The 23,516-nt window shown below is 37.8% G+C and overlaps 1 protein-coding gene across 1 annotated transcript in view; it reads left to right on the forward strand.

Moving 5' to 3' along the window:
• Positions 1-23,516, forward strand: part of LOC117328804 (sodium- and chloride-dependent taurine transporter-like) — a 59,015-nt gene that overhangs the window by 24,299 nt on the left and 11,200 nt on the right. The window contains exons 3-6 of the mRNA XM_033886359.1: positions 12,851-12,982; positions 13,233-13,557; positions 17,147-17,279; positions 17,761-17,895. Of these exons, the coding sequence (XP_033742250.1) occupies positions 12,851-12,982; positions 13,233-13,557; positions 17,147-17,279; positions 17,761-17,895 (725 nt within the window). The remainder of the gene's footprint in view (positions 1-12,850; positions 12,983-13,232; positions 13,558-17,146; positions 17,280-17,760; positions 17,896-23,516) is intronic.

A 23,516-nucleotide genomic window follows, 5' to 3' on the forward strand; every position in this document is an offset into this window, starting at 1 on the left:
TTTGTAAATGCCACAGAAAATCGATAAGATTGTCGTCTGCTTAAATGTCGGATTTTGTCTAGAACGGAAATCCAGTTATATCGAGAGGCTTTTTACTTGTAAGAAGCACAAAGATGTTAATTAATATAGATAATTTTACTGAGTATTGTACAAAAGATGAAATATCAATTCAGAAATCTAGATTCATGTTGTATTTGTGTTTTTAAAATTCCGGTATGTAGCAAGGACCTGATTGTGTTGTGGCATTTTATCGATGACCTAGCAGGAGTGTTGATCAGCCAAAATGTCGGCATAACTCGAACAACACAGCTCTAATTAGTCCTCAAACAGTCCAACACACCGCAAATAGTGGGGAAGACATTGGCAGATCGCCAAAATGTTGAAAAACAACCTTCGTATATATGTATTTTACTAATGTGTGTTTCTCAGTAAATACCGGGTTACAAATATGTTCAAACGCGATGACCTTTGGTGTTACGTTTACACAAACAGTGAGAAATGCGGCCGTTCTGGTATTCAATGGCCTCACTTGTCATATGACCACACTGAAAAGTCTGACACAAACTCGAATACTTATAGAAAAATAAAATATTATATGAAATTCATTCCGCTGAAATTATAGACAGAAACGGATGTTTGTGTAATATGTCTGTGTTATATATGCTACATGTTATATTTTCTCATATGGTAACACTTTCACGTTACTGGTCATACAATATATAATGTAAGTCGGTTACAACAGATGTAATACTAAATGTCATACAATGTATAACATAAGGTTACAACAGATGTAAACTAACTTGTCATACAATGTATAATGTAAGGTTACAATAGATGTAATACTATATGTCATACAATGTATAACATAAGGTTACAGTAGATGTAATACTATATGTCATACAATGTATAACATAAGGTTACAGTAGATGTAATACTAAATGTCATACAATGTATAACATAAGGTTACAGTAGATGTAATACTAAATGTCATACAATGTATAACATAAGGTTACAATAGATGTAATACTATATGTCATACAATGTATAACATAAGGTTACAGTAGATGTAATACTAAATGTCATACAATGTATAACATAAGGTTACAGTAGATGTAAACTAACATGTCATACAATGTATAACATAAGGTTACAGTAGATGTAATACTATATGTCATACAATGTATAACATAAGGTTACAACAGATGTAATACTAAATGTCATACAATGTATAACATAAGGTTACAGTAGATGTAATACTAAATGTCATACAATGTATAACATAAGGTAGTTACAGTAGATGTAAACTAACATGTCATACAATGTATAACATAAGGTTACAGTAGATGTAATACTAAATGTCATACAATGTATAACATAAGGTAGTTACAGTAGATGTAAACTAACATGTCATACAATGTATAACATAAGGTTACAGTAGATGTAATACTAAATGTCATACAATGTATAACATAAGGTTACAACAGATGTAAACTAACATGTCATACAATGTATAATGTAAGGTTACAATAGATGTAATACTATATGTCATACAATGTATAACATAAGGTTACAACAGATGTAATACTAAATGTCATACAATGTATAATGTAAGGTGGTTACAACAGATGTAAACTAACATGTCATACAATGTATAATGTAAGGTGGTTACAACAGATGTAAACTAACATGTCATACAATGTATAATGTAAATGTCATACAATGTATAACATAAGGTTACAACAGATGTAAACTAACTTGTCATACAATGTATAATGTAAGGTGGTTACAACAGATGTAAACTAACATGTCATACAATATATAATGTAAGGTGGTTACAACAGATGTAAACTAACTTGTCATACAATGTATAACAAGGTTACAACAGATGTAAACTAACATGTCATACAATGTATAATGTAAGGTGGTTACAGTAGATGTAATACTAAATGTCATACAATGTATAACATAAGGTTACAACAGATGTAAACTAACATGTCATACAATGTATAACATAAGGTTACAACAGATGTAATACTAAATGTCATACAATGTATAACATAAGGTTACAACAGATGTAAACTAACATGTCATACAATGTATAACATAAGGTGGGTACAGTAGATGTAAACTAACATGTCATACAATGTATAACATAAGGTTACAACAGATGTAAACTAACATGTCATACAATGTATAACATAAGGTAGTTACAGTAGATGTAACCTATTCTGCTGTCCGATCCAAAGTTATGTCTCCAAACAAAGGAAAGAAACTGCACTTAATTCAGAATACATTTATTATATTTTGCCAGTACATTACATTCGAATGCGAATGCTATCCCCCCCCCCCCCCCCCCCCCCCCCCAAAAAAAAACAACATAAAAAACCATCTGCAGTTTGTAAATAACATGAATAGACAGGGTTGTTGGTGTACTTGTGAGTATTCACTGAGGATGAGAAGTGTGGCGGTGCGGGAGGTGACCGAGGTGTGCTGTTCGCTCGCTGCTCATATATTACATTGATTTGTATTACTAGCAGCTGTGCGAGGGCCTAATGTATTCTGGGGATATCAGGGACTCCGGGTCTTATACAGAATCACATACATTCACGTCATCGACAATACTACGAAGAAATGTCCATCAGTGTGTGCGAAATAATTGATAATATAATAAGTCGGTAAACAAAGGTCAGAGCAGTATGATACTTCACCTCTAGTAACCCCTGTAATGGCCACGAATTACACGCGATTGTACATCTCGTGTGTTCTTATTATAGCGTGTTGAGCGAGGAGTGCAAAATTGTCTGTGACGTGTATGTTCTACCGTCATCGTAAACAATACGGTCCACCAGCTGTCCCTGTGTACCGAGAGAAAAGTCTAATTAAAGATACAAAACACTGCTGTCCCTGTGTACCGAGAGAAAAGTCTAATTAAAGATACCAAAACACTGCCGTCCCTGTGTATCGAGATAAATCTAATTAAAGATACCAAAACACTATCTGCTGTTTATAGCACAGGCGTCTGCTTCTGGTTAGTATTACAGAAAAAAATATTAGCCACTACTCCTACTATATTAACCTTCTTGATGTAGTAGGAGTAGGGGCTAATATATTTTTCTATAAATACTGACCAGAAGCAGACGCCTGTGTTTACAGTTTCCGCCATGGTGATCCGATGCCCTGCCTAATAGTGGTACCACACCGAATGAACTACATTGTATATATATTTCTATATGCTAAATATATTTGAATATAGGGAATTAACCAGCCGTGCGCCGCCACTAACTGTACAGGTGTTCATATCATATATATATATAATTTGTCTGGATCAAGCACCTATATTGGACCATATATATATATTAATTATAGGGCATTAAGCTATCGTGCACAGCTGATTTGCATTCAAATTGACGTATAACATATATTACATATAAGATGTAAACTATTCTCAAATGTAATAATAGCATACAGGCCGACATTACCAAGGAAATATAGATACATTTTAGTTCTGTGAAGTCGTCAAGGCCTGTTTGGTTTTGATTTATTGCTACAAATTTCATACATATTTCGCAATCCTCACCATAACGCCGACCATTATTACAAGGAGTGTACAGTCAATTGTTATCACTTTACAATGTATTTGTTCACTTGTACAATTTGTGGTATCAATTAAATTAAATTAAACGATACATTGATTGTCCATAAAGTTATGTAATAGTATTATGAATCACGTATCAATATACATTGTATTATAATTCAGTGTAATCTCTATTTATTTTACACTTTATATGCAAATTCATACATATAAAATATACATATGTAATGTTTATTATGTTATTGTACTGATTGCTCTGTATATATGTTCTATATTCCTTTGTACTCTTCATCTTTGGAGGCAATAAAGAGAATAATAATAAACAGTCGGTGTACGAGAACAGGTATTTTATATAAACAGTCGGTGTACGAGAACAGGTATTTTATATAAACAGTCGGTGTACAGGTATTTTATATAAACAGTCGGTGTACGAGAACAGGTATTTTATATAAACAGTCGGTGTACGAGAACAGGTATTTTATATAAACAGTCGGTGTACGAGAACAGGTATTTTATATAAACAGTCGGCGTACGAGAACAGGTATTTTATATAAACAGTCGGCGTACGAGAACAGGTATTTTATATAAACAGTCGGCGTACGAGAACAGGTATTTTATATAAACAGTCGGCGTACGAGAACAGGTATTTTATATAAACAGTCGGCGTACGAGAACAGGTATTTTATATAAACAGTCGGCGTACGAGAACAGGTATTTTATATAAACAGTCGGTGTACGAGAACAGGTATTTTATATAAACAGTCGGTGTACAGGTATTTTATATAAACAGTCGGTGTACGAGAACAGGTATTTTATATAAACAGTCGGTGTACGAGAACAGGTATTTTATATAAACAGTCTGTGTACGAGAACAGGCATTTTATATAAACAGTCGGTATACGAGAACAGGTATTTTATATAAACAGTCGGCGTACGAGATCAGGTATTTCATATAAACAGTCGGTGTACGAGAACAGGTATTTTATATAAACAGTCGGTGTACGAGAACAGGTATTATATATAAACAGTCGGTGTACAGGTATTTTATATAAACAGTCGGTATACGAGAACAGGTATTGAGATTTAGAGGCAGTCTTCAGACAATACACCTGGGAAACAGTGTCGAGATCTCGTTTGTCAACAAGTATGTGTTGTGACAAGCTACCAAGTATATAAATTGCGGTCTTTGAATACAAATGTTAAAAACATTGTGATACCCGAAACATGCCATTCTATTATCTAGGATAATCGCATTTCCAGAAGTATCTGTTATTGATAAAACAGTCAAGTTTCGTGTTGGTACTGGTAATTCTACCAAAGACAACGTATTCGGCCGTCTTGGCTTTGAACGCTGATCTAGCCGACTATTTTACTCCGGGTAGGGAGTAATCGGATCCCGATCGGAAGACCGATTATCTTATAATTAATGCGGCCGACTTCCCACTTTGTGATCGGCTATTAAGACACCGACAAAGCTTTGTACGTGTTCCACTGCACTAGCCAGAGTACACATACAGTGAACGAAAAAGGTGTCTTTACAAACTTCATTGACATTGTACATTGACAACCTAGGGAGTGAACATGGTTAACCACGGTAGTCGTGAGAGAGGAAAACAATGTGTGGGCCAGATACACACACACACACACCAAGGACAAAGTGGCTGACAACACACATCGTAATCATGGCAGTCAATAGGGACATTGAGGAGAGTTAATGAAAGTTGGTGACCTGGGTACCTCATACTTCACACACACACGTATTGCAATTTTTGTGAGTCCCACTTTAGTTCGCAGAACATTACTGTCCTTGCCAACTGCCAATACTTTTGCCATCCCTTTTAAGATGAGTAGGGAATGTTGATATATATTAGTGATTATAGATAAGATGGAAGTTTTCACTGAGAGAAAAAATAAAACACAAATTGATTTGGCGATAGTGTTCCATTCACAATCAATTCTAAAGAACAAAACAAATCCCCACATGTCGATATCATCAGCATCCCATAATAGTTTATATTGACCCTGATATTAACTGTGACCAGTACACGCGGGTCGCCTAGTGCTCATATAGATACGTCCCCGATATCAGTGACGTGTTATGTAAACTAGCATGGGACGTACAGCAGCGTAAATTTAGTTTCATACCGGATGATTATGACGTAGTATGTGTACACCAATATCCGCTTGCTAGTCTAGACAGTTGCAGTCGACCTTTACCTGCATGTGGTTAAATTGATAATTCACATCATATATTTTATACCAAAGATATTAAATTAAATACGATGAGGACATATTTCAATTATAAACAGGTGTTCTTCTAATAATCCCGCATACTGCATCTTCGTTGTTAATTAACACGGAAGTATTAAAGCGATGTTCAAAAGCTATATTGTTATACATTTCAATTAGATTACAAAATAGTATATCCCAAGGTACATGGTAATGTCCATACAGAACCATGGACAGATCATTAACATGTCCAAGGTACATGTTAATGATCTGTCCATGGTTCTGTATGGGGTGTCCAAGGTACACATGGTAATGATCTGTCCACGGTTCTGTATAGAGTGTCCAAGGTACATGTAATGTCCTGTCCATGGTTCTGTATAGGGTGTCCAAGGTACATGGTAATGTCCTGTCCATGGTTCTGTATAGGGTGTCCAAGGTACATGTTAATGTCCCGTCCATGGTTCTGTATAGGGTGTCCAAGGTACATGTTAATGATCTGTCCATGGTTCTGTAAATGGTGTCCAAGGTACATGTTAATGTCCCGTTCATGGTTCTGTATAGGGTGTCCAAGGTGCATATAAATGATCTGTCCATGGTTCTGTATAGGGTGTCCAAGGTACATGTTAATGTCCTGTCCACGGTTCTGTATAGGGTGTCCAAGGTACATGTTAATGATCTGTCCATGGTTCTGTATAGGGTGTCCAAGGTACATATAAATGATCTGTCCATGGTTCTGTATAGGGTGTCCAAGGTACATGTTAATGTCCTGTCCATGGTTCTGTATAGAGTGTCCAAGGTACCTGTTAATGTCCTGTCCATGGTTCTGTATAGGGTGTCCAAGGTACCTGTTAATTATCTGTCCACGGTTCTGTATAGGGTGTCCAAGGTACCTGTTAATGTCCTGTCCATGGTTCTGTATAGGGTGTCCAAGGTACATGTTAATGTCCTGTCCATGGTTCTGTATAGGGTGTCCAAGGTACATGTTAATGTCCTGTCCATGGTTCTGTATAGGGTGTCCAAGGTACATGTTAATGTCCTGTCCATGGTTCTGTATAGAGTGTCCAAGGTACCTGTTAATGTCCTGTCCATGGTTCTGTATAGGGTGTCCAAGGTACCTGTTAATTATCTGTCCACGGTTCTGTATAGGGTGTCCAAGGTACCTGTTAATGTCCTGTCCATGGTTCTGTATAGGGTGTCCAAGGTACATGTTAATGTCCTGTCCATGGTTCTGTATAGGGTGTCCAAGGTACATGTTAATGTCCTGTCCATGGTTCTGTATAGGGTGTCCAAGGTACATGTTAATGTCCTGTCCATGGTTCTGTATAGGGTGTCCAAGGTACATGTTAATGTCCTGTCCATGGTTCTGTATAGGGTGTCCAAGGTACGTGTTAATGTCCTGTCCATGGTTCTGTATAGGGTGTCCAAGGTACATGTTAATGTCCTGTCCATGGTTCTGTATAGGGTGTCCAAGGTACGTGTTAATGTCCTGTCCATGGTTCTGTATAGGGTGTCCAAGGTACATGTTAATGTCCTGTCCATGGTTCTGTATAGGGTGTCCAAGGTACATGTTAATGTCCTGTCCATGGTTCTGTATAGGGTGTCCAAGGTACATGTTAATGTCCTGTCCATGGTTCTGTATAGGGTGTCCAAGGTACGTGTTAATGTCCTGTCCATGGTTCTGTATAGGGTGTCCAAGGTACGTGTTAATGTCCTATCCACGGTTCTGTATAGGGTGTCCAAGGTACGTGTTAATGTCCTGTCCACGGTTCTGTATAGGGTGTCCAAGGTACCTGTTAATTATCTGTCCACGGTTCTGTATAGGGTGTCCAAGGTACCTGTTAATGTCCTGTCCATGGTTCTGTATAGGGTGTCCAAGGTACATGTTAATGTCCTGTCCATGGTTCTGTATAGGGTGTCCAAGGTACATGTTAATGTCCTGTCCATGGTTCTGTATAGGGTGTCCAAGGTACATGTTAATGTCCTGTCCATGGTTCTGTATAGGGTGTCCAAGGTACATGTTAATGTCCTGTCCATGGTTCTGTATAGGGTGTCCAAGGTACGTGTTAATGTCCTGTCCATGGTTCTGTATAGGGTGTCCAAGGTACATGTTAATGTCCTGTCCATGGTTCTGTATAGGGTGTCCAAGGTACGTGTTAATGTCCTGTCCATGGTTCTGTATAGGGTGTCCAAGGTACATGTTAATGTCCTGTCCATGGTTCTGTATAGGGTGTCCAAGGTACATGTTAATGTCCTGTCCATGGTTCTGTATAGGGTGTCCAAGGTACATGTTAATGTCCTGTCCATGGTTCTGTATAGGGTGTCCAAGGTACGTGTTAATGTCCTGTCCATGGTTCTGTATAGGGTGTCCAAGGTACGTGTTAATGTCCTATCCACGGTTCTGTATAGGGTGTCCAAGGTACGTGTTAATGTCCTGTCCACGGTTCTGTATAGGGTGTCCAAGGTACGTGTTAATGTCCTGTCCATGGTTCTGTATAGGGTGTCCAAGGTACGTGTTAATGTCCTATCCACGGTTCTGTATAGGGTGTCCAAGGTACGTGGTAATGTCCTGTCCATGGTTCTGTATAGGGTGTCCAAGGTACGTGTTAATGTCCTGTCCATGGTTCTGTAAAGGGTGTCCAAGGTACATGTTAATGATCTGTCCACGGTTCTGTATAGGGTGTCCAAGGTACCTGTTAATGTCCTGTCCATGGTTCTGTATAGGGTGTCCAAGGTACATGTTAATGTCCTGTCCATGGTTCTGTATAGGGTGTCCAAGGTACATGTTAATGATCTGTCCATGGTTCTGTATAGGGTGTCCAAGGTACATGTTAATGTCCTGTCCACGGTTCTGTATAGGGTGTCCAAGGAACATGTAATGTCCTGTCCATGGTTCTGTATAGGGTGTCCAAGGTACATGTTAATGTCCTGTCCACGGTTCTGTATAGGGTGTCCAAGGTACATGTTAATGATCTGTCCACGGTTCTGTATAGGGTGTCCAAGGTACCTGTTAATGTCCTGTCCATGGTTCTGTATAGGGTGTCCAAGGTACATGTTAATGTCCTGTCCATGGTTCTGTATAGGGTGTCCAAGGTACATGTTAATGATCTGTCCATGGTTCTGTATAGGGTGTCCAAGGTACATGTTAATGTCCTGTCCACGGTTCTGTATAGGGTGTCCAAGGTACATGTTAATGATCTGTCCACGCTTCTGTATAGGGTGTCCAAGGTACATGGTAATGATCTGTCCATGGTTCTGTATAGGGTGTCCAAGGAACATGTAATGTCCCGTCCATGGTTCTGTAAAGGGTGTCCAAGGAACCTGTTAATGTCCTGTCCATGGTTCTGTAAAGGGTGTCCAAGGTACATTTTAATGTCCTGTCCATGGTTCTGTATAGGGTGTCCAAGGTACATGTTAATGTCCCGTCCATGGTTCTGTATAGGGTGTCCAAGGTACATGTTAATGTCCCGTCCATGGTTCTGTATAGGGTGTCCAAGGTACATGTTAATGTCCTGTCCATGGTTCTGTATAGGGTGTCCAAGGAACCTGTTAATGTCCTGTCCATGGTTCTGTATAGGGTGTCCAAGGTACCTGTTTATGTCCTGTCCATGGTTCTGTATAGGGTGTCCAAGGTACATGTTAATGTCCTGTCCATGGTTCTGTATAGGGTGTCCAAGGTACATGTTAATGTCCTGTCCATGGTTCTGTATAGGGTGTCCAAGGTACATGTTAATGTCCTGTCCATGGTTCTGTATAGGGTGTCCAAGGTACATGGTAATGTCCCGTCCGTGGTTCTGTAAATGGTGTCCAAGGTATATGTAATGATCTGTCCACGGTTCTGTATAGGGTGTCCAAGGTACCTGTTAATGTCCTGTCCATGGTTCTGTATAGGGTGTCCAAGGTACATGTTAATGTCCTGTCCATGGTTCTGTATAGGGTGTCCAAGGAACCTGTTAATGTCCTGTCCATGGTTCTGTATAGGGTGTCCAAGGTACCTGTTAATGTCCTGTCCATGGTTCTGTATAGGGTGTCTAAGGTACCTGTTAATGTCCTGTGCATGGTTCTGTATAGGGTGTCCAAGGTACCTGTTTATGTCCCGCCCATGGTTTTGTTGAGGGTTTTTTTCGCTCCGTGTCGTTTATTTGGTGATGCACACGCTGTAATGCAAGATGACAGTTCGAAGTTGATACTTCAGACCTGCTTATTCATTAAGCAGCCCTTACAACAGAGGAAGGTGGGCCTTGTATGGACGTTGAATGATATACATGTGCGTTCCATTGTGATTCCGTGTCTGTAGTAGTTTACTTAGTTCTGTACTGTTTTACATACAAATTTGCTAATAAAAGTTTATTTTTTTTGTAAAACAAACTTTGTTTGTGCAACATTACAACACAAACAGTATTTTAAAAGAAAAGTAAATAAAATCTCACAGGACACCTATGAAAGTTTGGAACTTGTCATTTACCTCACAAATTAGTACGTAACACTAGGGATTAATACCGCCGCATTGAACTGTCAAAATTTTGAGTTACCTTATACTACAGGACCCCGTGTAGACAGAGAAACACGCCTTTGTTGGACACATTGTCAATTAAAAGGCACGATTCAGATAAGCACACAGTAGTATTGACAAAGCAAAATACACATGGGTGTGTGTGGTAGTGTGAGGGGAATGTTAGTTGAGACTGACATTAAATCGGCAGTGCTAAACCTAGGTGCACTTTTCCCCGTGTTTCTGAAATTTCCACATTTTCTATAGACATGATATGGGTACAAAGTTCAAGCTAGGTCAGCTAACGGGTTTATGTAGAACAGCAGCAAGCGTTAAATCCTCATTCGAGTGAACTATTGATAGCAACAAACTCGACCTGTTAAATAACATTTCTTTTCCTGACATAAAGAGTGATATTTTACCAGAATCATATCACTATTCTGTTGCAATTAAACAGAAGTAACTTGACCAATTGTTAATATGTATCATGGCTATGCAAGGTTCTTGATTTTGACGTTAGATTTGTTAAACTACCTGTAAATTTGATAAACATACGTAAAACGCAAGTTTTAGGAGAACAAAGAAAGGTCGTGTGGATCAGACATATTGAGGAAATTAACCATGTCGTTATGCTCACACGTGTCTACAGCAGGTAGTGCGAGCATTTAACAAGATTTTACTCTACATAATATAACCATCGATTCTCTTTTGACATTGGAATGCAAATGGCGGCTGTAAATTACATAAAACAATAATGGCATATAGGGAGGCATTTCAATCTTCAAAAATGCTCTTATTGGACACTATAAAGAACTCTGATCATAGCAAGTAGCCCGTCTTTAGGAAAAATAGTTCAACAGCAGAGTTTGAGGTAAAGTATGCAGATTTCTGAAAATAGCCCCAAACTCCAATTTTTCAACTAGTTGTCTCGAAAACGTTCCTTTTAGTGTACTCAGATGTCTTAATATTATCTTATATGGACATTTTTGTGCAATGTAATTCACAGCCGCTATTTGCATTTCAAGGTCAAAAGAGAATCAATGTTTACTTTTTATAAAGTCAAATCTGGTCAAACAAACGCTCGCACTACCTGCTAAAAACACTTGTGTGCATAACGACATGGCTATTTTGTGCAATATGTCTGATCCACATGAGCTTTCTTTGTTCTCCTGAATCTTACATCTGTCGCATGTTTTGCCAAAATTTACAGATAGCTTATCATATTAGATGTCAAAATCGGGATTTGTGGTTAGTCATGATACATGTTAACAATTGGTCAAGTTACTTGTGTTCATTTGTAACAGAGAAGTGATTTATATTCTGTAAAATATCACTGGGTTTGCTATTTATATGAACCTTTAACACGGTTCTAGTTTGATTTATAAGTTATAAAACGATTATTTAAAGTTAAAATTGCTTTACAATCTTGCAAAATGAGAAAAGTTGAACGTTTGTAACTACAATGCATCGCCTATATAAGGTGTACACTTTGTTATATCTATAAAATATGCCATGTTCACCTTAGTGTTTGCTAACATCAAGTTTACCATGGACACGGTGTGATGTTTGAGATCGCTGTGACACTATCTGATCCACTTCATGGATTCATGGGCATAACATTTAAAAACTTGGAATAGTGAAAATAGATGTGTCCGTCGGATATGTCGAATCACCCCGTTTGGGTATAATCTGTTGTAAATGATTATAACGGGATGGGCGGTGTTTAGATACATTGACCCATACTGCTGAACAGTCAACACCAGATCGTTGGTGTGACCCCAAAACAGTTGAAGTTCATTTAACAAACCTTTACAATGAAAAACCGACAATAGTTTCTCTGGTAACTATACCAGCATTGTTGTTTCGACATCTGCTACAGTCAATGGGACATTTAAAATTACATGTAAATAGATATTCACTGAAGCGTGACGTTTATGATCATCTTGTATTCTTGTATCAACAGTGTGTGTCGATACAGAAACAAGCTCCGTTAGAACGTCGATCATTGACCCAGATCTTCTGCAAGTCAATGACCCAGTTATCCTGACCATTTAGTCTTTAAAGTTATGAGCATGTATCGAAGACAAATTATTAACATCGGTGTGTTTTGTTGCATTTGGATGGCAATATCATATTTGTGTGCAAAGCTTCGATATTTTAATCGATCATAGACACCATATCAAAGCTTTCGTCTTGTATAATAAAACAACATCTATCTAACATCGATACACATTTAGTTATTTTTATCAATTAGTTTTCGTCTTTTATTAAACAATTATCGGGTGTAGAAAACAAGTGAATATCGCCTTAAGACATTAACATATATACAGTATAACTAGTCCACAGCATAATGAATAGAATTAGAGCTTCATCCTTGCATATTTAACATGTGTTAATGTTTGTTATTTGTATACTCATTTGAGATATATTCGATATAGGCTACATTGGAATATAATATCGCTCGAAAATTAATGAATATGGCTGACTACGTGTTTTGGCATTAAGGTGTTATTTATTTGTAATTATCTCTCATTTTGTAGGTGCGTTTTTGATACCGTATTTCATAGCCGTTTTACTTGGAGGAATACCAACGTTTTTCTTAGAAGTAAGCTTGGGCCAATTTATGTCTGAAGGAGGTGTAGGATGTTGGAGAATAGCTCCATTATTTCAAGGTGAGTTTGATTTTTCTATGTTCAGGATAAAGCTCCCTGTCGAATGTGAAACAGCAAAAGTAACAAAATTTGAATTAAAATTAGTAATTATAGATTGTACTTGACAGTATTGGAGAATATTTCAAAATCCGTTCATTTAAGTGCTTTACTGTCAATCTCGCTTTTGTACAGCATATATGTCAATCATATATCGGGGAAAATAGAGTGCAGTTCGGAACCGATCGCTAACAAAACAAGTATATCGTTTCAGGTATTGGTTACGCATGTGCCATTATCGTGTTTTTGCTGAACTGCGAGTACAACATCATCCTTACATGGTCCCTGTACTATCTCTTCTCGTCATTCACTGCTGTCCTGCCTTGGTCACATGGAAATAACGAATGGAACTCCCCCGAGTGTAGAAAACTGTATGCGGAAAAACCAGTGAATTCAACGACACTAAACCTAACAAGTGTCGGTACCACCGTTTCCACATTTGTAACCAGTGTTGTAAACAACGCCTCCTTCCTTATTGACAACATAACTGAGGGGACTGCCAAACCACAGGCGTGCGACCCTGTTACAGAATTTTGGGAGTAAGTAGGGTTTTCATCCTAACACGACGGAGAAGCTCTTCCGGCGACGTTAAATCTGTAAACCATGTATGCTTTTTTAAGATTTGTTACAGGTTTTTCCCTTTCCGGACAACGCCCTCCCAAACCCTTCAACGACTTGCCCGCGACTAAGTACGGTAACTTAGAGCCTACCATTATATAGAAACAAAACCAACTACAAAATATGCCCGCTCAAACAGACCTTTCCTTGTATAGTCCACAAGGCCGAAAGTATCACCCACCTTCATCATTTGGAAGAAACCAAACGCAAATCTTAATCAAACCTTTATCGTAGATATTTTGCAAATATTCAACATTAACGACATTAGCTGGCCCACCTCCCAATTCCCAAAAGGTTTTCTAGAAATTTAATGGGAGTATAAATTAGATGAACTTATGAAAATGAGATAGAGTGTGATGAGTTTAAGGAGGACAATGTTTTATACAGACTATAATTCAATGCCTGTTAGTTCTCTTTTCAATCTTAAGCATGCAATTGTGTGTTACGTCATCGCCTGTAGGTTAATGCTGCTCAACAGTCGTCAACTCTACTGATCCCTAATGGAAACAAATTTGAGTTGAGCAGTGATAAAACAAACATGTCTTTAGTTCTTCGCTGATATTAATCGAATATTTCTTGCTGTCATGAAGCCATATTGGCTGATTTATTATGAATAGACTGGTGTGAAGCTCAAAACTGTTTTCATTACGGAGATGTGTCCTGGTTACTTCAACGGTCATGTAAATTTCATGTTAAGGTGAGGACTTAACTTCTTGTAAATTATGTTGTTTTTGCAAAATGCATTTAGCTGACAAGTCCAGTAATTTATTAATACCACATCAGTGATTGAAATCTTACATTATTTGTATAAATATTAGCTGTTAATTTATTTGTGTGAAACCTGATGTGTTAATACAACCGTTAAATGTTTGATTGGTGTCCCTGACTGAAAAAATGACTGCGTAATGATAAACTAGGAATGTTGTCAGCTAGATGGAATTATAAGACATTAATGTGCGAGTATATGAAATGTTCACGTGGTTCAATAAATGAAGATACAAATCAAGAAAAATAATCTAGTAGTAATGTATTTGTGTTGATGTTTCCTATACTCGCCCAATCGCTCAGTACCACGTTATCAGGCGCTTGTAAAAAACAATGCTAAAACAAAATAAAAAAAGGTTTTTATTTCGAAGAACATTACAAACAATAGCAAAGCAAATAAATCAATAAGAATGCTCATAGATACATTTATCTTATTTTGCTTTTGTACACGTTTCGTTTTCAGCTGAATTGCCTGGTTGTAGCTGTCGCTGGACGTTGGATCAGCTAATAAATGTTGCGTTGGTTTATTTTAGTAGATCTCGCCCATAAGGCCGGATTCCCACCACGAAGCTGCCACCGAATCGATGGGATTAGTTTACATTATGCATTTTGACTATAACTACTACTTACCCTCTTTATTAGTCTTAACCAAGTATGAACGACTTGTATCCAAATTATAACACTTTTCAGTCGATTTGTCATTGAATATGTCACATAATCCTAAAATATAGTAAGAACAATTGGCTTTATTTTGAAATATTTGAAGATATGTTATCTTGTCGTATTATGTTTGGTTAAGTTGAGAACAAATTGTGTTATGGAAAGCAACATATGGCACGTGAATGGACGTTGGTATTTGGTAATGCCGGCTACATAACCACTTCAAACGAAATAAACTGTACCATTAAAGAAATATGGAACAGTATGCAAACATTGAAACTGTACAACCGATACGATATGTTTTTTGGTATTAAGATTTTGCCGGAAACATCCAAGGTCTAGACGAATCATTTGTTGCTTTGTATCATATTAGATCATGGTTAAGGTATTTATCATAAAAGGAAATACTCTTACAGTATACATATCACGAAGTTGTAGTATTTGTGCATTAAGTTCCGTGTAAGTGTCTTTCCTGTTCTGGCGCCGACCCTGTCATAGCCTGTTGAAGTTATATGTTGATATGCACATTGCAGTTCAAATTCTATGGTAGTCATGACAAACAATAGTAATATATGTTCCGTTTAATGAATTGGGGTGTGGAATTGAATAAATGTTGATGCAGACTGCACAATGGCACTTTTGAACACAAAAGACGAAATATTCTGTATGTAATAAACACGCACTTCAAGCGTTGCGAACATGTTAACAAGATATTGTATTGAGTCTAAAATGACCATCGCTTGCCACTGACTTGGTGAATAATTGATGTCTCTTAGCTTGTGGTGTACGAGAAACTGTGAACATCTGTTTCCTGAAATAGAACTCGCCTCCTCGTAGCCACAGCAATCTGGACATGGAAAATTACCACACTCGGCAACTTTTCCATCAGCCAGACACCATACGGTGCAGTCCTCATCAACCGTTGTTTGACAAACACTATGATAAGTATCCATAACATTCCCTTTTTCATCGTTTTTTCCACAAGGCTAAAACGAAAAACAAGGGGATGAAGCGATATGTAGGTTTGTTTGTTTGGGTTCATATTAGCCATATTTGACAAATGAATCAAATACAATATGGATACAAAAATTTGTTTTAAATTATTTACATATTTGAGCTAAAATGCAAGTGGCGTATATGTAACCAATGTGATGTGCATGGCAGTGTAGTACACGTGTTTAGGATACAGAGGATAGTTACCACTCTATAATACCTCAAAAAACACAAATAATTCCACCGGAATGCTGCAATATTCCTGTAATCGATTGCATCGCATTTTCATCTTTTTGTATAGCAATCTTTAAAGCTTACTAGACTAGTTCATGCCCCTGATATGGAAGGAGATGATTTTGAAAGCCACATCTTAAAGTTGTTTCATTAAAATAATGTATTGATCGCAAATATGTAAGTGGTAAAACTCATGTGTTAGAATTTTTCCAAGAATCGTAAATACGACCGATCCCTGATATCATCTATCTGACAGTGGAGGTGACTGTTTGAACATAGAGGATGTGGTTAGCAGAATTGTCTCCTCGGCACATCTCCTGTATGCTTGTAGAGCCAGATATCGATCGCTGGTCTATATTAAGACTGTCTAGGTAATGCATGCTAGAATTCTATGGAATTTCTCTTGTCGGAAATTAATTATTTGAACTGGTAAATGGAAAGACTGTTGCCTTTCCTGGCCGTATCCTTTGTTTCTCCGTCGCACCTGCTTCATATCGGCGCCAGTAGGGATTGTAACTTACCATCGAGCAGCATTAACCGCAGGTTTTCAAAATCAATGTAATGGAAAATGGATTACAAATTATATATTTTTGAAATTTTGTACTTAATACACCTTCAAGTAACGATATTACCAACTAAGGCTTTAAAATCTGCCACGTCATTTCCGGTTTGCACAGTCTCATTCTGGCAAAACTGATTGACAACAAGTGGTAAGTGTCAATAATTGGACGACCTAACACCTCGTGGCACACGTTGTTCAGTTTAATTCATGATATGCTATAGCCAGGATCACATCGCATGAGTTTCTCTTTGCGATGTGAAATGGTTCCAATACTCTATCGCCTAAACTTTCTACAGGCGGAAAGTCCTGCAGCTCTCCGACGGGGTGGACCACCCTGGCAACATCAAGTGGGACCTCGCCCTGTGCCTCTTACTAGCATGGATCATCATCTATTTCTGCATATGGAAAGGCATTAAATCATCCGGAAAGGTGATATTTCGGGCTGAGGAAAACGACCCTGATATAGAGGGAAGCAACCCAGCCTCATATTTTAAATTTTAGAATTAAAAAAAAAAGAAAAAAGAAAAATCCCATTTAGCACTCGATCAGTCCAGGAGGGTTACTCATCCAACAGGTCCCATCAACGCTTTAAGGATATCTTCTTAATAAAAGTCCCGAGGATCCCGTCCTAACCACTTTCTTTGCACAGCTCAACGTGGGATATTGACTGCATTTTGTAGTTACCTTTTCATTGAAAACTTCATCTAATTGATAAAAGCAAAAATAAAATTGATACGTAGGTATCATTTGATTCTATATTCCGACTAACGTTAAAAGTAAATGTTTATCATTTATGTATAACTGCACTCGTTTGTGGTCTGATCTGCCCAGTTCAGCGTTACGCTCCTCATTCTCGCTGTGATAATGGTACTCTATTGTTATCTAATCTGGCGATTCCCGTTCCGTGCAGGTGATGTACTTTACGGCCACCAGCCCATACGTCCTCATGTTCGTCTTGCTTATCCGCGGTGTCACACTGGATGGAGCAATCGACGGCATCCGCTACTACCTGATTCCTGATTGGCAGAGACTCCAGGACCCACAGGTACGGCTTTTTTTGTCGCTAGTGGGTAAACGGGAGTAAAAAATGGTCACGGGGTTTAGGTAAATACAGGAATATTTGCTCAACACAGTATTTATACAAGGTTATTTACTTTTGAACTATGAACAAAGTATGATTGACAAAGAAGTGCTTGTAGGTGTTTGTGCAATGACAATAACACTGTATGCATTTCCTTTAACGTTTTGTTAGAACACCGACATAATAACGAAACCGTATTAATTCAGCCTAAAAGAGATTAAGATTTACATCAATATATGCTTATTTGGTAAAATGTTTGTTATCCATATATATAAATAATGCATTGCTCATTTATTGTTGTGTATCATTTTGAATAAGATAACAATTAAATCAGTCGGGTAAAATAGAAAGTGTGTTTTCTGCACACCTCAGATATTAGCTATTGTGTTGGAATATGTCTGAAAAAGATAAAAAGGCCATCAAATATAATGCATGCTATAAAAAAACCTCGGTGAGTTATGTCATGATTTGAATACATACGAATAACATATTTCATGAAATACATTGTGTGCATGATGAATGACTTTCGACACAGGATCAAGACGCACAGGGTCATGATATTGGGCCAGTAGCATGCTGGGATAAAGGGCTACCAATTTTGTTCGAATCAGTGACCTTGACATTCTTTCAAGGACACAGGTGTCAACATTGTTAAAATATTTAAATGACCAAGAGGTCCAGGGTCATGGTATTGGACCAGTGGACCATGTTAAAAGGAATGACATTGGTCTGCTTTCAAGGTCACATGGATCGTATGTGTTTAATGATGGCTTAGAAGCAACATCATCCATCGTTGTACACACCAGAACTCGGGTGACCGCTAGGCACCCGGGTCTCTTGTTTTATGTAGATGTCCCATTTAAATATGTGACTAGACTTAGAAAACATTCTTTTTCTAAGATGAGCCCTGTTGCCTACACTGTGTAACCGTTACGAGCACTATACTGAACTGTTGTACTGAATTCAGTGTTAAATAAAGGAACATGAGTTGAATTGATAGGGATTAGTGACCGTGACAAGGTGTAACTATGTATTATCTCTACGTGATAAATTGTACGGGAGGATGACGAATGAATTCGCTTCTATGGCGGGCTCGATGGCACTGTCAGACCAATACTTGCGCTTTGTAGTTTGTGTCCAAAGTATCAGAAAGGGTGTTAGACTGATCAGGAATTGTCGAGATGTATAGATTTGGCACAAATTCGACGGACGCAATTTGAAGATTATTCTAGATTAGATGAAACAAATTTGATTCGGCGCACAGATTTGGATTGTCATCTATACAAGTCATTGGTGTGGAAACCAATCAATGTCGGGAAGGCTGCGGTCGTAACAAAGGGCTTAGGATGTCAGACAGCTCTGAATCCCCATCAATACTGGTGAGGCTAAATATGGTGAAGAGGGCTGCTCGGAATCCACATCAATACGTTTATGTTGGTTAACGCCATAATCATGGCGGTACAGTACGTTGACTCATGTATACCCTCGCGTAGGCCAGATGATATTATGATGTATGTGAGTGCCTGTTTCAACCTTCTTTATCGGTAGAATGTCACCATTGTATTACTTTTTCAATTCTTACATTACTACGTGTATTTCAAAGTCGATTTAAGTGAAAACTTGGTGGTTTGTAAAACGGTGAATATTTTCGTTTGGTAAATTCCAAGGTAAGAATCCCAATAACAGATAAAGACATCACAGCCAATGTATTATGGTAATGATCAGATATATGAAATACGTCCAAACTTCTATGTAAACTAAGTTTACCTGGATTTTTACTTACATGACAATAGCTTATATATTGTAACATGTTTTATTTAAGCAAAACATATTTGCGGGAATTCTTGTCAACTAAAGGAAGTAAACAGAATATAGTTCAACAATGATTTAATTCCAATTCTGTTTTGATTTAAACATATTTTATTGTATCTTAATATATGCATGGGAATTGGGCACAAGTTATCAAACTTATCATCCAAATCTGTGAGATAAAACTTTTGCATGTTCAATTCTTTATTTGCATAATATTTCTTTAAAAAATAATTCATAAAAAAGGGGAAATAATAACAGCGTGTGTGACGAATTTGAGTCTCGACCTCACTCACTGCAAGCAATTATTCCTACGTGCCAGACTGAAGGTTACCGAAACGTCAGCTTCGTTAGAAAGTCCAAATATGGAATGCACACCGGAAATGTAAATACATAACAATGTATGAATTGTTATACCTGTTTGTACTGATGAGCTGTAAAGCTCAAGGTTAATAAACAAATTGAAATTGAATATCCCCCACGCATGATTAGAATGAAGGTTAGCATTACTGTATTAAACGATGGCTACGCTCCAGAGGTGATAATATTTAGAATTAATTTCTGTAAGAATCACTTCGTGTTAGTACTGATGAGCTAAGCACCTCAGCTGTTTTATGATGTGCCATTCTGTATGGGTCGTTTCGGTTTTTGTAAATACAAAGCTGAAATGTTGTAGATCATCTGAAATGGTCTGTATGAACTTTAATCAGCGGGTTTCGACATGCGTCTTGGTCATGCACCATTCGCTATAGACTTTTCATATTTTTAGCCCACCATCATCAGATGGTGGGCTATTCAAATCGCCCTGCGTCCGTGGTCCGTCGTCCGTCCGTCCGTCCGTCCGTCCGTCCGTCCCTCCGTCCGTAAACAATTCTTGTTATCGCTATTTCTGAGAAAGTACTGATGGGATCTTTCTCAAATTTCATATGTAGGTTCCCCTTGGTGCCTAGTTGTGCATATTGCATTTTGGGACCGATCGGAAAACAACATGGCCGACAGGCAGCCATCTTGGATTTTGACAATTGAAGTTTGTTATCTCTATTTCTGAGAAAGTATTGAAGAGATCTTTCTCAAATTTCATATGTAGGTTCCCCTTGGTGCCTAGTTATGCATATTGCATTTTGGGACCGATCAGAAAACAACATGGCCGACAGGCAGCCATCTTGGATTTTGACAACTGGAGTTTGTTATCGCTATTTCTGAGGAAGTACTGAAGGGATCTTTCTCAAATTTCATATGTAGGTTCCCTTTGGTGCCTAGTTATGCATATTGCATTTTGGGACCGATCAGAAAACAACATGGCCGACAGGCAGCCATCTTGGATTTTGACAACTGGAGTTTGTTATCGCTATTTCTGAGGAAGTACTGAAGGGATCTTTCTCAAATTTCATATATAGGTTCCCTTTGGTGCCTAGTTATGCATATTGCATTTTGGGACCAATTGGAAAACAAAATGGCCGACAGGCAGCCATCTTGGATTTTGACAATTGAAGTTTGTTATCGCTATTTCTGTGAAAGTACTGAAGGGATCTTTCTCAAATTTCATATGTAGGTTCCCCTTGGTGCCTAGTTATGCATATTGCATTTTGGGACCGATCAGAAAACAACATGGCCGACAGGCAGCCATCTTGGATTTTGACAACTGGAGTTTGTTATCGCTATTTCTGAGGAAGTACTGAAGGGATCTTTCTCAAATTTCATATGTAGGTTCCCTTTGGTGACTAGTTATGCATATTGCATTTTGGGACCAATCGGAAAACAACATGGCCGACAGGCAGCCATCTTGGATTTTGACAATTTGAGTTTGTTATCGCTATTTCTGAGGAAGTACTGAAGGGATCTTTCTCAAATTTCATATATAGGTTCCCTTTGGTGCCTAGTTATGCATATTGCATTTTGGGACCAATCGGAAAACAAAATGGCCGACAGGCAGCCATCTTGGATTTTGACAATTGAAGTTTGTTATCGCTATTTCTGTGAAAGTACTGAAGGGATCTTTCTCAAATTTCATATGCAGGTTCCTCTTTGTTCCTGGTTATGCATATTGCATTTTGAGACTAATTAGAAAACAACATGGCCGACAGGCAGCCATCTTGGATTCTGACAATTAAAGTTTGTTATCGCTATTTCTGTGAAAGTAATGAAGGGATCTTTCTGAAATTTCATATGTAGGTTCCCCTCAGTGCTTAGTTATGCATATTGCATTTTGAGACCAATCGGAAAACAACATGGCCGACAGGCAGCCATCTTGGATTTTGACAATTAAAATTTGTTATCGCTATTTCTCAGAAAGTAATGAAGGGATCTTTCTGAAATTACATATGCAGGTTCCCCTCAGTGCCTAGTTATGCATATTGCATTTTGAGACTAATCAGAAAACAACATGGCTGACAGGCAGCCATCTTGGATTTTGACAATTGAAGTTTGTTATCGCTATTTCTGTGAAAGTACTGAAGGGATCTTTTTCAAATTTCATATGTAGGTTCCCCTCAGTGCCTAGTTTTGCATACTGGGACCAATACGAAAACAACATGGCCGACAGACAGCCATTATAGCTAAATCTTAAATTCTATATATAGGTTCCCCTTGTTTGAATAGTACTCGAGGGCTGTTTCTGAATTTACACAGATAAGTAAGACTTAGAGGAAGGGAAAAGTAGGGAAAAGATCAATCTGACATGGAATCTATAAAGATCATTCAATGGTGGGCGCCAAGATCCCTCTGGGATCTCTTGTTAAACTTGTTCTCAAGTTTCGCAAATGTGATTTACTTACAGGAATAGTCATGCGATAACTCTGGGCAAATATTTGTTTCTTTTACGGGTCCGGTTCAATATACGATGACGGCCATATCTCAAAAAGTGTTTTTATTTTTTTATTTATTCTGTTCGAAGAGCAGGCCACCATTTTGAAAACAAAAAGAACAAAAAAGCACGTTTTAATTCTTTTATCTAGTTCTACCGGAGGAACTTTTCAGTAATGACTCTGACATAGTTTTATCAAGTATTGTCATACGTTTGACCCTATCCGAGCTCCAAAATGGCTCAAAACATTTCAGTGTATTGTTCAGTTTCACAAATGTGATTTATTTGAAACCTGACAATGTGTTGTTATTTTTCGGGACAACGTACAATATTGCAAATAAGCCTCTTAATGGTTATATGCAAATCTCCTGAATTTAAATTCACGGTGACTCACCAAATATCACATTTCTGTACGGTTCAGCCTCGTAGGTATTGTCATGATAAATAGCACTGACGCACGGTATGAAATTCAACTTCATTTCTCATTAGATCCTATTGTTTAAAACATTTCCTTTGATATATCTGTGTTTGTTCCCATCTTCGGAAGTGAAAAGGCATGGCATCCGTTGCTATAAATAGAACTGGTTATCGATCCCCGACTTAGTAGTAACACATACTGTATTATTATGGAAATATGCATATTTTCATTGTATTGCTTATCTTTAATATGAAAATGAACATCGGGAGAAATTGGTATAAACTTGTGCCTAATCCTTTGTTACAACTTTAACAAAAGATATGTTTAAATCATGTGAAATCAAGTGAAGTTTTGAGTACCGCGGGTCCATCAATCATCCCTCTATTTGTAAACATGCTGTTACCAGTTAACAGACTTGGCACGACTTTCAGCATGTCTGGCCATTTTTTAACATTATTGCCAGTCATGGTTTCCACAACACGCATGTAAACCGTCTTTAGTCCTATCATTATTTTATTGATGAAACCTAACAGAAATAATCCCGTGATGCCCTTG

This window comes from Pecten maximus, chromosome 6 (genome assembly GCF_902652985.1).
Source record: "Pecten maximus chromosome 6, xPecMax1.1, whole genome shotgun sequence".
Classification (NCBI taxonomy): domain Eukaryota; kingdom Metazoa; phylum Mollusca; class Bivalvia; order Pectinida; family Pectinidae; genus Pecten; species Pecten maximus.